Source organism: Canis aureus, chromosome 24 (genome assembly GCF_053574225.1).
Source record: "Canis aureus isolate CA01 chromosome 24, VMU_Caureus_v.1.0, whole genome shotgun sequence".
NCBI classification, from domain to species: domain Eukaryota; kingdom Metazoa; phylum Chordata; class Mammalia; order Carnivora; family Canidae; genus Canis; species Canis aureus.
The window spans coordinates 45,809,607-45,825,072 of NC_135634.1; the positions used below are offsets into that span (position 1 = coordinate 45,809,607).

A 15,466-nucleotide genomic window follows, 5' to 3' on the forward strand; every position below is an offset into this window, starting at 1 on the left:
GGAAAGATTCTGAATGTGCTTGATGCTGATCCAGGGAAGCCAGGTCAGGGAGAGAGGCCGTGGACACAAGAGGTGGCCGTGTATGTCGGTTGCCCACTGTTTAGGCTCCGCCAAAAGCCCTGGGATATAGGTACAACTGCTACACTCTTCGCAGAGATGAGGAAATGAGGTGACTTGTCTAAGGTCACATGGCAGCGGAGTGACCAGCTACTATGTGACCTTGGACCAGAACCCAGGCCACCCAGCTCCAGAATAGAACATGGTCTTCTATGAGCCTGAGCCCGGGCACAGGATTATACTGGCCCTGGGAGTGGCGGGGAGATCCTGTCGCTCGTGATGGGGCAAAGAGATGGGATGCATGTGGAGTCACAATGTTTAAAGCTTTGATGGTAGGACACAGACACATAGGAAGGATGGTTCCATTTTCTTGTTCAAATACTGTCTTCCTCCTCTGTTTCTTTGTCTTGGTATCCATACAAACAGCCTATCATCATAATAATAGGGAAAAAAAGCCAACCCACAGTCTCATTCCCAGCTACTGTAACCATTTTTATTTTGGTTTCATGCTTCCTTTCTAATACATAGGCAGAAAAAAAAATAATAATACATAGGCAGACATAGATTTCTATATTTATAATCGTCACAGGGATACCATTTTCTTTTTTCTTTTTTTTTTTATTTTTTTATTTATTTTTTTGGGGGGGGATACCATTTTCTATTCTGCTTTCTTCACCTGGTGAGAGACATGTTAGATGATACAAATTTTCCAGGATCCTCCTCCTACACCACCTTCATGATTGCTGCCTTTGATGGCTTCCTCATAGTCCATGGATTGGCCTCCAGTTACTTATATTAGTGTTACCGTCATGCTGAGACGGGTCTCTTTGTGAACACTTTTTATTTTCCTTCAGCTACGTTTTTACTCCTTGAGATCATCTGTTTAGGATAAGTTCCCATGTGTGCTGGGTCACAGGGTAGAAGTAGGTTGGTGACTCTCTTTTGACACTTGTTATCAAGCTGGTTGCTGTAAAGGCTCTGTCCTGCCATGTTGACCTTGTCACGTCCAAGTGAACAGGTTTCCCCAGATGCTTGGCTGGCACTGGGTGTTCTTTTACTTCCTTCCATTTTGTGCTAATTCCCTGTGAGAGAGTCCCCGAGTGCTGCCTTAATTTGCATTTTTGATGGCTCTGAAGGCTGAACTACTTTCCATTTATTGAAATCAACCAGTTAAACTTCTTTTTTGTGTGAAATATCTGCTTGGGTTACATGCCCAGTTATCTGCCGGGATTTGATTCCGAGGGGTTCCCCTGGGGTTTAGATAAAATACCCCCTTTGTGAAGCTGTCAATCTCTCACGTTTTCCTTTCTTCCTCTGTGCAGAAGTTTTAAGCTTTCATATCCTCTTAGCTGTCGGTGTGTTTTGTCATTTCTTACATTGCTTCGAACCCTGGGAAGTTGTCATTCCCGCCCGCAATCAGATTAGTAGTTAAGTCTGCTTTTCTGCTGGATTTTCTATGATTTAATTTCTTTCTTTTTTTCTTTTCTTTTCTTTCTTTCTTTCTTTCTTTTTTTTTTTTTTTTTTACATCAACTAATCCAGTGTAGTTCATTTCACTGTACGGTTTGAAATGTTTCCCCCGAGTTGTTCCAAAAGGTTTATTCGATGATCCCTGCCTTGGACCTTGTTTCCAAGGATAGTCTCCGGGTGGGGGAGCTAAACCTCACAGGAGCAGCGTCTCTCCCATGAAATGGCAGGCTCTTGACGTGACCGTTGTCCCCCTCACCTCCGCAGGCGAGGGCTGTATTGCTCTACGGTTAGAGGCCACAGAAACCCAGCTCCCCATCTACACGCCCCTCACCCACCACGGAGAGATGACAGGCCACTTCCGGGGAGAGATTAAACTACAGACCTCCCAAGGCAAGATGAGGGAGAAACTCTACGGTAAGTGGGCACGACCACCCCCACCCCCAGCTCCCTCCTCAGTGCTGCTGGGTAAGGAACAGGGATGAGGTTTCTCTCAGCCCGGCCATGGAATGTTCTCCATGCTGTGGCCTCAGAACAGAAATCTCCCATGGGAAGGGAGATGAGAGACAATCTGACCCAATTCTGGGTTGATTCAGGAACTTCCCTATGGAACCACAAGACGTCCACGGTTACACATCACCATTCCCTGACCCCAGTCACCTTCCATCTGTTAGGATGTGAAGCTTGTGAATTTTCCAGGTACTCTGCTCTTGTCTTGTATTAGGCCCTTAGGCCTTGTCACTCCCTGTTAGCACTTCCACCAAAGGGACCAAGACACAAGAAACCTGCCTCATCCTGAACAGCTCTTTCCAAAGGATAGGCGAAGGCACTGAAGCCATGGCTGCAGTAGAGATTTAGAATTTCCAGAACTTCCTGTGTGATCCCAGTTCTACCTCGTGGCCACATGGTGTGCAGCTCACACATACATACATACATACGTATCCACACCCTGCCCTCATGGTACCTTCTGGACTGCTTCCACACACCGTATACACCAACAGGCCGCCCATCCTCATTCTTAGCACATGTCTTTGGCTTTTCACTACCTAGCCCCAGCCACCATCCAAAAGAGCAGCATCTTGTGGTCTTCTCTTCCCTGGCACAGTGCCCCAGCATCTCTCCCAACCTGACCTCAGATCTTTGTATCCTGCAAAATAACACTTGCTTGCTTCTGCTAGCCATTGGGAGGGCACGTTTGTCGTGGTTCTCAGAAATGACATCAGGGCAGCCACGCTTGGGGACCAATGCTTATTAGAGGTGTTTCCTAACCCCGAGTGAAACCTCAGCCTTGGGGAGTCATCTCCAATCTGTCCCCAAAGCAGACCCTGCTGATTCCCAGTAGGCAGTTGCAGACACCTTATCTCTTAGATCAGGACTGTCACTATTCCTCTGGGGAATATTGAAACACGGCCAGGAGACTCTGCAAGTCTGGAACATGAAGAAGTATTTAGACTCCCATCTTTAATTTTCTCAGAATCCTGCCCTAATTGTAAAACTTGGAAGTGAACATGTAGTCTTTCCTACATGTAGTCCAGGTTTTGCAGACCCTGGACCCAGAAGAGGCTGAGTGGAGTGCAGAGAATCCAAGGGCTGGGAGGGAATGAAAGCTCTGGCCCAGGAGAGGCGCTGTCCCGCTGCCCATTCTGGGAAGGTGGGTGTGCCTGTGTGAGGCCTGGGAGACGGGTCCATGTCGGAAAGCAGTTCAAGGGGCCCCAAGGAGCTCAGCTGATTGAGCATCTGACTCTTGATTTCGATTCAGGTCATAATCTCAGGGTCATGAGATCGAAATGAACATGCAGTCTTCAGTCCTGTTAATCACATTAAAACCTTTCTGCTCCAGGGGTGCCTGGGTGGCTCAGTCGGTTAAGCATCCATCTGACTCTTGGTTTCAGGTCAGGTCATGATCTCATGGTTGTCATGAGATCAAGCCCCATGTCAGGCTCCATGCTCTGTGAGGAATCTGCTCAAGATTCTTTCCCCTCCCTTTAAATTAGGTTGACTTTGTTGTCAAATGCTCTTGTGGAGCCTCGTTATACTGGTTTTATTCGGATCTGCCAAGAAATACTTGCCTGTCCCTTGTGACACCAACAAGTTGGAAATGTCACATGAAATAATCACTCTGGATCACACATGCCAACTGTCCTCCCTCTGGAGCCATGGCAGGCACAAGAAGTCAATCACTGAACTCGTGTGAGGCCTCAGAATCTACGCCATCCTGACCCACACTGGACACCGGGCCTCACATGCTCCTTCCTGCTCTTTCCTTGCAGACTTTGTGAAGACTGAGCGAGATGAGTCCAGCGGGACCAAGTCCCTGAAGAGCCTCACCAGCCACGACCCCATGAAGCAGTGGGAACCTGCCAACAGGTAGAGCAGGGGGGTTGCCAGGGCTTCCCCACAAACTAGCATGGTTTTGCAGACCCTGGACCCAGAAGAGGCTGAGTGAAGTGCAGAGAATCCAAGGGCTGGGAGGGAATGAAAGCTCTGGCCCAGGAGAGGCACTGTCCCGCTGCCCATTCCAGGGAGGTGGGTATGCCTGTGTGAGGCCTGGGAGACGCGTCCATGTCGAAAAGCAGTTCAAGGGGCCCCAAGGAGCTCAGTTGATTGAGCGCCCAACTCTTGATTTTGGCTCAGGTCATAACCTCAAGGTCATGAGATGGAGCTCCTTGTCAGGCTCTATGCTGGGCATGGAGTCTACTTGAGATTCTCTTTTTCCGCTCGTTCCCTGCTCTCTCTCTCTCTCTCTCTCTCTCCCTTTAAAAAAAAAAAGAAAAGAAAAGAAAGCAGTTCAGTTCACTGACATTGGCTGCTCACTTGGTATGTGTCAGATTCTAGAGAAACCAAAGCAAAGTAGGTGCAGCCCCTGACGTAGGAACTCTCAGCCCAGGGGGAAGGCGCTGCAGAGAATGGCTCCCGTGTCTCCTGGGGAGTGGACACAGCAGCAGGCATGGCTCTGTGATCATCAAACCCCGTCCTATTACTTAAGGGAAAAATCGTTAAGGAAAATGCGCACACAGGTTGCTCTTGGCAAAGCCTGGACTGGGAATGATGCAGACATTACAGTCTCTGACTAGGCAACAGCAGTCCCCAACCACAGGTCACCTCGGCTCACCAATGTGGTCCCAAAGTTCCAGAATCAAGCCAGGTGGCTTACCTGCCTGCTGGGGCGGGGGGAGCAGAGCAGTGCCAGTTGGCCGAAGTGAAATCCCACACACTGTCGCAGAGCCCAGCCTCCTGGCCTTCTCTGGGTACCCCCAGACCACCTGTCCGGCTAGCCCCCACCCTCATGCCTGCCTACCTCTTGCACCCGAACCCCCATCTCCAGCCAATCTCTGGCCCACTTCCAACTTCTGACTCTCATCGCCATAAAATGTTCTTCCATTCTCACCCCGTCACTGAGTGCATCCTAACTCAAATGTTTGCTTGGTTCTGGAATCAGGATTAGTGAATTTGGCTAGTATTAGAACTAATGCTTCTTAAACCGGCAGGGACAGGTGGGGGCAAGATATGCTCAGGTTGGCGGAGCAAATGGGAGCCAGGGAGGGCTGGTCAGAACCCCTGTGCTCAGAACTCCACCAGTTGGGTCCCATCAGAGCACTCGCTCACAAAGGATGGCACTTCTCTCAGAGGGATAGCACAGTGTATGGGTCTCCTAGGGTCCCCTCAGCCGGAGCCGGGCCATCCCCTCCACAGCTGACTCTCCCACATTTGAGGCTCCAGCCTTGACTTCTGTGGCCTCCCACTCAAGCTTTCCAAATGCCTGCATGGCCGTCTCCATTGTGATGCCTCACACAGATGTGCAAGCCAACGCATCCCATATGGAGCCCTTCATTGACCTCCCAGCCCTGCCCTCCCCGCACCCACTCACCCTGGCCACGCCAGCCTCTCATCCATCCTCCCCACTTGGCACAGGCCTTCAGATGGTCCTGAAGCAGCTCAAGCCCTTCCACAGGGCCTTTGCACAGCCTCACCCGTCTCCCTTCCCTTCCTTATCTGCCTCCTCGGATAGGCCTTCTCTGGCTACCCCGTGCCCCGTTGGTCCCACCCCTCCTGCTGGCCCGTCTCTGCCTCCTTTGCTACTCGCAGACTTCGGCACGGTGCGAGCACTGTGTTTCTTAGTCGCTGTTTTGCTTTCTCTCCTATCAGATGTAGGTTCCATGAAAACGGGGACCAGGACTGTTTTGTTTATGCCCATGTTCCCTTCTGACATCAATCAATTGTCCAAAACAAGACAGAGTAGCAGAGGGCCTAGGGGCCCCAAGAGATCTCAGAGGACACTGTCCTCATGGGGCGCTGTCCTAGAGGAGGGAAGGGAGCCCTGGGATGTGACTTCAGGTGTCTCTCCCCTCCAGGGTCCCTCCATGCAGTGGCACCAACATCACTGAAATCATCAACCCCAACTACATGGGGGTGGTGCCCTTCGGGCACATGAAGCAGTCCCTGTCCCCCGACCAGCAGCCCACAGCCTGGAGCTATGACCAGCCGCTCAAGGACTCCTCCCTGGGGCCCGGAAGGGGAGAGAGCCCCCCGACACCACCCTCCCAGCCACCCGTATCCCCAAAGAAGTTTTCATCCTCGACAGCCACGCGGGGCCCCTGCCCCAGGACACAGGAGTCAAGGTGAGCATCCTCCTCATCAGGTTCTCTCCCTTCCCTGGGTTTTCACCACCAGGAAAACCGAGCCTGGAACCGAGCCTCCATGAGCATGGGGTTGTGTGCCCACTTTGGTCATTGGCTCATCCTCAGGGCCAGGAACACAGAAGGCAGTAGAGGAAATACCTATGGAATCTCCCTGGCCTGCCCTATTGGTATACATTTGAAAGACTTTTTTAAAAAAATAGAAAATGTTAAAGATACTGCCTCCCAAAACAGCTTCCTGTAACAACTACATTCATTGGAACATAGGTTTCTAGAACTAGTGGACCTTCAGGTAATCTCTCAAGGAACAGGTGGGGATTTCCTCCTTCCCCAGCTCTGAGTTCCCCTGCCTTTTCAGCCATGAGGTTCCCCTTCCCATCCACAACCTTCTGTCCCTCCTTTGGAGGCCAGTCAGAAAGTGCAGCAGCTATGGGGGAGTGGGAAGGGGGGGCAGCTGGCCTGCAGGAGGAGGCCTTTGGCCCAGAAACTTTGGGAAAGGCAAGGCAAGGAGCCCAGAGAAAGCTGACTCGCTTCTAGACCTGGCCCAGGCAGCACGGGCCAAGAGGATGGAGCTGGGGTGGGGGGTCCGGCCGGGCAGCCAAAGCCACAGCCACCTCTCCCGTGTGCCACTTCACAAGTGAACCCATTCCTGTTCGCCCCGTGGAAATGCCAGACGGGGAGCCCTGTGAGTTTTCCAGCAAGCATAGCGTGACAGGGAAATTGGAAGTGCAGGTGCCAATTTGCAGGGATTGGAGAGGTGCAAAATACCATGAGCATCGACTTTCCTTGGTGGCTGTTTTTCGAGTGACTGCAGGGGGCTGCTCTGGACTCCTCCCTTCCGTGGGGTCAGTGTGTCCCCGGGGGGTGGTGTCCATCCCATACAAGGAGCCAGGGGAGGGAGCGTCGTCACACATCATGCGTACCTCCTTCCACCCCCGACCTTTGCACGCCTGGCCTGGCTGGAGTCTCCTCCAGATTGAGGAGTTGGTGTCTAAGACAAGCGGATAGATGGATGGAGGGGAGGAGGACGTGGTAGGGCGGGGTGGATGACGAGGCCTGCCCGCGAGCTCCAGCCTGTCCTCTCTGCCACTAGCCTTCCAGAGTTTGTTGATAGTACTTTTGTGCTCCAGTCACTCCATAAGAAGCTCGGGAGAGGAGGAAACACCTCAGTTTCCTCCCTCTGGGGAAATGAGGACAAAAGCCACCATATGGCGGGTGCCGAGGTGCCTCTTTGGCAGCCCCGGGAGATGGAGCCATAATCAAGCACAGGCTGCAAGGAGGTTCTTTAAGTGAAATGTTTTCAGCCTCCCAGAGTCAGAGTATCTTTGTGCTGAACGACTTGCACACGGCATGCAGCGTGGCACTGGGTGGGGACGTGTCCCCTCTGGTTCCTCAGGTGACAGCTTCGGAGCAGGGACATCCGCCGGCCAGTGGCCCCCCAGGATCGGGTCCTAAGCTCACTTCTCATGCATTAGGGGATTAGAGACGAGGAGCCAGCACCTCCCACTCATGTGGGCGGCCCTCCCTGCTGCTCGGACCCCCGGCTCAGCTGGAGCGGACCCAGCACCTGCCACCGCTGCCCTGCACCTTGGCCCGTGATCAGCCACTTCACTTTGCCCACAACTGTCCCCATATCAGTGCCAGAGCCCCATGTCCCAGAGACTCTGGAATCCCAGGCAAGCGGGGACAGGTCTCTAGGCTGAAGTCGTGTGGGGAAGAAGGGGGCTCTTCTCAGACCCTGCTCGGTGGTGCTGCACTTCTTGAGAAAAAGGAAGGCTCTGGAATCTGAGCAGTGGGTTATTTTCCCAGAGGAATTAGTGAACTCTGTGCCCTGGATACTGGTGCACTTGTTTCACAGGCATGGCCTCCTGTGGGACTTGGTTTCTTGTTACCTGCGGTCAGGGACTTTTTTGACTGTGGTTTTCCCCAGTCTCTCCCTCTGCCCCAAGACTTCCCCTCTCTAGGAGCAACAGAAGTCCCCTCTCAGAAGAGGTAACTTGCCTCCATCTCCCCATGCTTCTCCCAGGGAAGGAGTTCTGGAATCCCCAAAATGCGTGCACCAGGGGCCTCTTTCTGGTGCTGCCCCAATCCTCCTGTCTCAGTCAGTGGGCTGCCAGGAATCAGGCCATGCATTTTTCTTTTCTACTATTTGACTCTTCCTCAGAAACTCAGTGTTGCTTGGACCTTCTTGCACCTTCTTCCCTGCACTAATTCATAGCAAAGATCTTTTTGAGGATCCAGGCGGGCGTGTAGAGGGTGGCCTAAGGTGGAGGGGCAGCTTTCCAAAGTCTTTGTTCAAGGCCTTAACATTTCTGGTTAGACAGCTGCTTCTAGATCTTTCTAAAGAGTGATGAGCAGAAAAGCGAGTCCACAGTCAGGCCCCCTTTGGCAAGTCCCAGAGGCTCACCTCCCCATACCCTCATGTCCTCTCGCCCTGCTGGCACCTGTGCGACAATGACATCTCGCCTGTGTCCCCTGAGCGCACACCTGTCCCCTAAGGAGTCCCTCGGCCTTGGCTGGCCAGCACCTCGCAGCAGTGGGCCAGCGCCCCTTCCCGCAGTAAGCGGTGGCCTGGCCCAACACTTCAGTGGGTTCCAAGGAGCCCGCTTCCCTTTTTTTACCTAAGGCAGAACCCAGAACATTCCCCGAGGAGACTGTGCTGTCAGCCAGAAAGTAAAACGTGTTCCCATTCCTGGTTATAATTCGCTCAGCAGGAAACCCCCTCACGTCAGAGTAATTCAGGAGCCACAAAGGCCGCTCTTCCTCCTCCCCCACGCCTCTGCCCTGGTGCGGGCGCAGGCCTCCAGCTCCCTCGGGTTCTCCAACCCGCGTGGCCGCGTTTTCTCTCCCACTGTGAGTGAGGACACGTAGGAAAGCACACTCACCAGGAGGACTGTGGTTGCGGAGAACACCTGTGAATCGGGAGCGCAGACACCGGCTGGTTTGAGGCCCCCACCTGTCCCTGGGGCAGCGTCACACACTGCGGGGCCCCCACGTGTCCTCCTTGAGCTGAAGCCCTCACACAGCCCAGGCGGTCACTGAGGGGGGGTCTGGTCCCCTGCAGGCTTCTGTTCTCCCGAGGGTCAGGATAGAATTTGCTAGAGACACAGAGAGGCTGTGAGGGACAGGGGCCGTGGAGGGCAGCCTTCTCTGCCAAGGACGGAACAGGTGGTTTTGATACCGGGCGTGCCGTGTAAGTGAGCTCCTTCTTGCCCTCCTACGAAACCTTCTGTGAAGTCCACCTTGCTCACTAGCGCTCCAGTGTGAACACTTTTACAGTGGACATGGTGTGGGGCAAGAAGGGAGCTCACCTGTGAGGTCACCAACCTATGAGCAACACACTACCGGCTCCTCTAATAGTGTGTGTGTGTGTATAATTGAAGTGTAAGTCCCATAACAAAGGTGAAGAAATATTTTCTTTTTTTTTAAAATATCTACTTTTTTTTTTAAGGATTTTATTTATTTATTCATGAGAGAACACAGAGGGGAGAGAGAGAGAGGCAGAGACACAGGCAGAGGGAGAAGCAGGCTCCATGCAGGGAGCGCAACGTGGGACTCGATCCCGGGTCTCCAGAATCAGGCCCTGGGCTGAAGGCGGCGCTAAACCGCTGAGCCACCCAGGCTGCCCGAAGGAAATATTTTCTATGAAACTCCAGGAAAATCACTGTTAGATGTTTCTTTTTCTTTTTTTCAAATTTTTATTTCAATTCTGGTTAGTTACTAATGTATCATGTAATATTGGTTTCAGGAGTAGAATTTTTTTTAAGATTTTTATTTATTTATTCATAAGAGAACACAGAGAGAGAGAGAGGCAGAGACATAGGCAGAGAGAGAAGCAGGCTCCATGCAGGGAGCCCGACGTGGGACTCGATCCCAGGCCTCCAGGATCATGCCCTGGGCCAAAGGCAGGTGTTAAACCGCTGAGCCACCCAGGCTGCCCACAGGAGTAGAATTTAGTGATTCATCACTTACCTATAACACCCAGGGCTCCTCACAAGGGCCCTCCTTCATACCCATCACCCATCTAGCCCATTCCCCAAATAAACCATTTTAGATTTTTTTTTTTAAAGATTTTATTTATTTATTCATGAGCGACACAGAGAGAGAGAGAGGCAGAGGGAGAAGCAGGCTCCACGCAGGGAACCCGATGTGGGACTCGATCCCGGGTCTCCAGGATCACACCCTGGGCTGAAGTCAGGTGCCAAACCACTGAGCCATCCAGGGATCCCCAAATGAACCTTTTTTTTTTTTTTTCAAATGAACTATTTTAAAGGGAACAGTTGGATGGTGCTCAGTACAGTCACAAAGATGGGCAGTCACCACCTGTCTGGTTCCGCACCTTTTGATCACCTCATCAGGAGGAAGCAACCACTTGTCAAATGCAGTTTTTCTCTGTCTCCCCTCTCTGCCACCCTCCAGGCCCTGCGACCTGGGCAAGAGCACCCCAGAATCTTCCCCCCAGGAGGACGTGCAGCTCACCAAGCCCGAGATGTTTGAGAACCCGCTGTATGGCTCTGTGAGCTCTTTCCCTAAGCTGCTGCCCAGGAAAGAGCAGGAATCGCCCAAAATGCTGAGGAAGGATCCCCCGCCCTGCCCGGACCCAGGCATCTTGTCGCCCGGCATCCTGCTCCCCAAAGCCCAGGAGGCCGAGGGCACCAAGGGGACAGGCAAGGCGGCGGCGGCCGCGCCCTTCCTGAGCCCCACGCCCCGGCTGCGCTCCTACACCTGCTCGTCCTCCGCCGAGGGCCGGGCGGCGGCCGCGGACAAGAGCCAGGGGAAGGCCAAGGCCGCCGCGGGCCTCCAGGCCCAGGTGCCCTCCAAGAGGCCCATCAAGCCCTCCAGGTCGGAACTGAGCCAGCAGCCCCCGCCCCCGCCGGCGCAGCGGCCGCCGCTCCCGGTCAAGAGCCCGGCCGTCCTGCACCTGCAGCACTCCAAGGGCCGCGACTACCGGGAGAACGCCGAGCTGCCCCACCACGGCAAGCTGCGGGCTGAGGACGCGCCGCTCGGCCGCGCGTCCATGCAGGTGCGCTGGGGCCCGGCGTGTGCAGGCGAGCCCCCGCCCCAGGGCCTGAGACCCCCGCTGGCTCTGGGGGCAAGTGCGTGTGTGCGCGGGAGACCCCCCCCCCCCGCTGGCTGAGGGTGCCCCGGGTGCAAGTGAGTGTGTGCACAGTAGACCCCTGCTGGCTCAGGGGTGCCCCAGGGGCAAGTGCGTGTGTGCGGGAGAGGACCCCCCCCTCTGCTAGCTCGGGGGTGCCCTGGGGGCAAGTGCGTGTGTGCATGGGAGACCCCTGCTGGCTCTGGAGTCCACTGGGGGCAAGTGCGTGTGTGTGCGAGTGAGCAGGAGACCCCCACTGGCCCGGGGGTCCGCTGGGGGCAAGTGTGTGTGTGCGGGTGAGACCCCCGTTGGCTCAGGGGTGCACTAGGGGCAAGTGCGTGTGATACAACACCCAGGCCCCCGTTCAGATCGCAGGATTTGAACCCAGTCCTGTCTGTCCCGGAAGGCTCTGTTCCTACACCGAAAGCATTAAATGAGGCTCTGGGGATAAATTCTCTGAGCCTTCCTGGGTCAGCCCTATAGGAACTCAGGTGCCGTAACTAAAAAAAATAAATAAATAAATAAATAAACCAAAAAACCTAGATCATTTACATTTCTTTATCACCATCCTTAGTGTTAGTACTTAAAATCTTCCCAATATTTTATTTAGTTATTTATTTTTAAGATTTTATTTATTCACTCATGAGAGACACAGAGAGAGAGAGAGGCAGAGACTTAGGCAGACGGAGAAGCAGGCTCCACATAGGGAGCCCGATGTGGGACTCGATCCCGGGTCTCCAGGATCACACCCCGATCTGAAGGCAGGCGCCGAGCCTCTGAGCCATCCAGGCGTCCCTCTTCCCAATGTTTTAGAGACTTCAGACACACTGCCATCCCCTTCCTTCCTATAAAATGGATTTCTTTTCGAGCAAAACTAGTAGTAGTAAAGAACTTCCTGGGGAGCCACACTGTCTTGGGTCTGAATCCTAGCTCTCGCACTTCCTGGCTCTGTGCCTTGAGCCTCAGTTTACTCATCTGTAAAGAGGGAGCTACTGATGGAATCTGCCTCATAGGTTTATAGGGAGGATTAAATTTTATTATATATCATTACTGTTATAATTTATACTGCATACTGTTTCTTCCATATCCTGTAATTGCCACATATGCATATAATGTACGTGCACATATATTGCTTAGATATCTAAGTACGTGCTTAAGCAGTGTGTTGGCTCTCCTGCACCGTGTTAAAGGAAGCTTGCCCTAGCCCACTGTGTGTAGGGACGAGGGCACCTTTAGTTTAATCTGGCCTGCTAGAGACTTTAGCACTGACGCTGTTCTGTTCTTGTCCCACAGTAAAGCCCCTGGCGAGCTGGCAGCAAGACAGGAGCCCCGAGGAACAGCGTGAAGCCACTCGGACCTTCTCCCAGGACCCCCTGTTGGCTCCTCCTACCTAGCTTCCTATGCAGGGCTTCCTACTTTTCAGGAGAGGGCCTAGCTTCTGTGTGGTCAGCAGAGTGCTCTGGCTGCCAAACTTGGCACCAAGTGCTAAGGGTAGAAGGGAAAGTATACCTGGGACCCCAGCATGATCTTGGTACTTGGAACCCATGAGCCTTGTTCCGGTCATCATTTTGAAGAAAGGAACTAAAGCGCTGATTTGTAGGTGGAGATATAAAATAATAATAATAATAATATTAATAATAATAATTGCTACATGTATAGAGCACTCACCACATGCCAGGTACTGTGCTAAGTGCTCCACAAACATGAGTTGAGTCTTTTTCAGCCAAACACAACCACATTCCAGACGCCCGGTTCAGGACAGTGTGTTCTGAGCAGTTTGGACAAAGCATTAAAAATTAAGGCCAGTGCCTTCCTGGAGTGAGACAGGGCTTGAGCTTTAGGGAGCTGAAGAGTAAGTGGTTAATTTAGGGTACAACAAACCTGGCCTCGCCTGGCTTCAGGGATGCCACTGCTTTAGCTAAAGCCCGGGGGCTCCAGCAGAGCTGCTGCAGAGAGAGGGGATCTCTCCACATCTCAGTTCTTGAGTCGAAAGGAGAGGGAAAATCAATACCTAGTCCAGTAGAGAGATCCGGCTTCAGCTTGTGCTAGAGAAGCCCAGGCCGTCCTCGAGCTGGGCAGCCAGCACCAGGCCATGGTTTGAGCCGAAGCCCCCCAACACTTATCTCATCGTGCTCATAGAAGGGTCTCTGCTGTCGCTCCTGAAAGCCAAGCTGTGCTGCCTGGCTGCCAGGGAGGTGAGCCTCTCGGTTCCGGCTGTCAGAACAATGCAGTCATTTCTTTCCAAACTCTGTGGCTCTTGGCCCTGCTTCCTTGGTTACTACGAGAGTAGATTGGTGAGTCTTTTCTTTTGTGTTGCTTTTTGACATACAGAATTAGTGTAGGAAACCAAATCCAGAGGTGTGAGTGCAGGAGAATGGGTACGCACCCCACGTCCCCGTGTGTGTCTGTCCGCATGACCAATAAATTGTGCCTTTCTCACTCAGCTCCCATCCGTGTGGCTTTTTTTTTTCCTGACATTCAGCCGCAGACGTGCTTCTAGGCTGTTGGGGCCGCCTAGCCGCAGGCAAGGGAGGAGAGGTCTTTGAGGTTCGTGGTGGTGATGGGCTGACTAGTCCCCTGACTGGAGGGGACTTCGTAGAAACAGTTTGAAGTTGGGCGTAGACCAGGAACAGCAGTAGATGTTCCGCAGCTTCATGGACTCCAGGCACCGTGTGGCCAGCCAGTGTCGTCACCCTCTGCGCGCACATACCACCGCCACCACCTGCCATCCTGCAGCCACAGGTTCCTCCTCCTTCTATTAAGTGTTCATTGCTAAGCTCCAGAGACAATAAACACATGTAAACAATAGCCAGGTTGTGGGCCTCCAGCTCCTTGCATTCAGGAGCAACTCGTAGGCCCTGTGGGTGCCGGAGCAGCCCCCACCCAGAGGCCCATTGTCAGGGCTGCTTGGCCCCAACTGCTGCTCCCACCACCTCAGGCTACTCAGCCTCTGCTCTGGGTCACACGCCAGACCCGGACTCTACGCAGAGCGTGAGGGACTGGTGTTCTTAGCATCCTCGGAGCGCACCATTCCCTGCCCTGCAGCAGTGGCCTGTGGACACGCAGGGTCAAGGCTGAAAGCCTGCTGTGACTGCAGCTCCTCACCACACTCAGGTCGGACCCCCTCACCCTGCAGGCTCACTTGCTGCTCCTCACACAGAAACCCCTGAGTCCCCAGATCCGAGCCTTTTGACTCAGTAGGCCACGGGCCAGCGTGGAAGGATGGCTAGAGACTCCCAGACAGCCTTTTGGTCCACCCTGCTATAGCCATCACCCCATGGCTAAAGACCTGGGCATGATCCCCAGGGCTCCTGGGGAACCCACTGCCTGCCAGGAGGGGGTGGCCCTCTGGGAGCTGCCTGTAGCAGACTACACACAGGAAGAGTATAGAGCTGGAGCTTCCACCCCCACCTAGAATGGACTTCCAGGCCCTCCCCGCCATTTCTGAGAGTTCCCAGGAGAAGTGAGTTGAGGACCAGCACCGTGAGGTGCACCTTGGACTCCCCATCATCTTTTGCTGTGAGTTCTAGTGGGCCTGAGCAAGTGCCCCTCATGGTGGCCTTTCCCCCAGGCACCACCCCAGGCTGTGTGTGTGCCAAACAGGCTCTGTCCCTTGATGGGTAACAGCCTAGAATGTACCTGGAATGTACGACCATCCTCTCGGCCGCTCCCCCCTCCCCAGAGGTCCCTGACCACCTTCTCCCTGGGCTCTGGGCTGCCACCACTCGGGGGCCGCTCCAGCCAGATGTCTCTGCTGTGTCTGCTGTGCTTGCAATCCTGGCCTCCCAAATAGCTACACACACACACACACACACACACACACACACACACAATCCAATGGCAGGATGACCTGGGGACCTCGAAATCCCCACCTCTTTATCACTTCGGTAATTTACCTCTGTTTTGTTTCAGCCAGTCTTCCCCAGGCTCCCTAATGAGACGGATGGATTAACCACGCTTTCCTGCTAAAGTGCCCCCTGCCCTGAAGATCAATTCCGTCACCCTCTAAGATGACAGAAACTGCCACAGCCATTTTTTTCTTTAGTAAATGTTTCCTTCTTTGCATGATTACATGGAAGCTGGTTGAAAGAGCAGATGTTACGCGGATGGGAAGGTACAATCGTGGTGGATGTTCCCTAAGGGGAGGTTCACCCCCAGCAGCTCCACCCCCAGCGCGGCCCCCTGGGGGGCACCTGCTGCTGCCACCTGCC

General features: G+C 53.5%; 1 protein-coding gene across 1 annotated transcript in view; it reads left to right on the forward strand.

The window, feature by feature from the left end:
- INPP5D (inositol polyphosphate-5-phosphatase D) overlaps nt 1-13,698 on the forward strand; it is a 119,261-nt gene extending 105,563 nt beyond the window's left edge. The window contains exons 23-27 of the mRNA XM_077869274.1: nt 1,791-1,940; nt 3,794-3,890; nt 5,876-6,142; nt 10,580-11,183; nt 12,549-13,698. Of these exons, the coding sequence (XP_077725400.1) occupies nt 1,791-1,940; nt 3,794-3,890; nt 5,876-6,142; nt 10,580-11,183; nt 12,549-12,551 (1,121 nt within the window). The 3' untranslated portion in view covers nt 12,552-13,698. The remainder of the gene's footprint in view (nt 1-1,790; nt 1,941-3,793; nt 3,891-5,875; nt 6,143-10,579; nt 11,184-12,548) is intronic.
- The last annotated feature ends 1,768 nt before the right edge of the window (nt 13,699-15,466 follow it).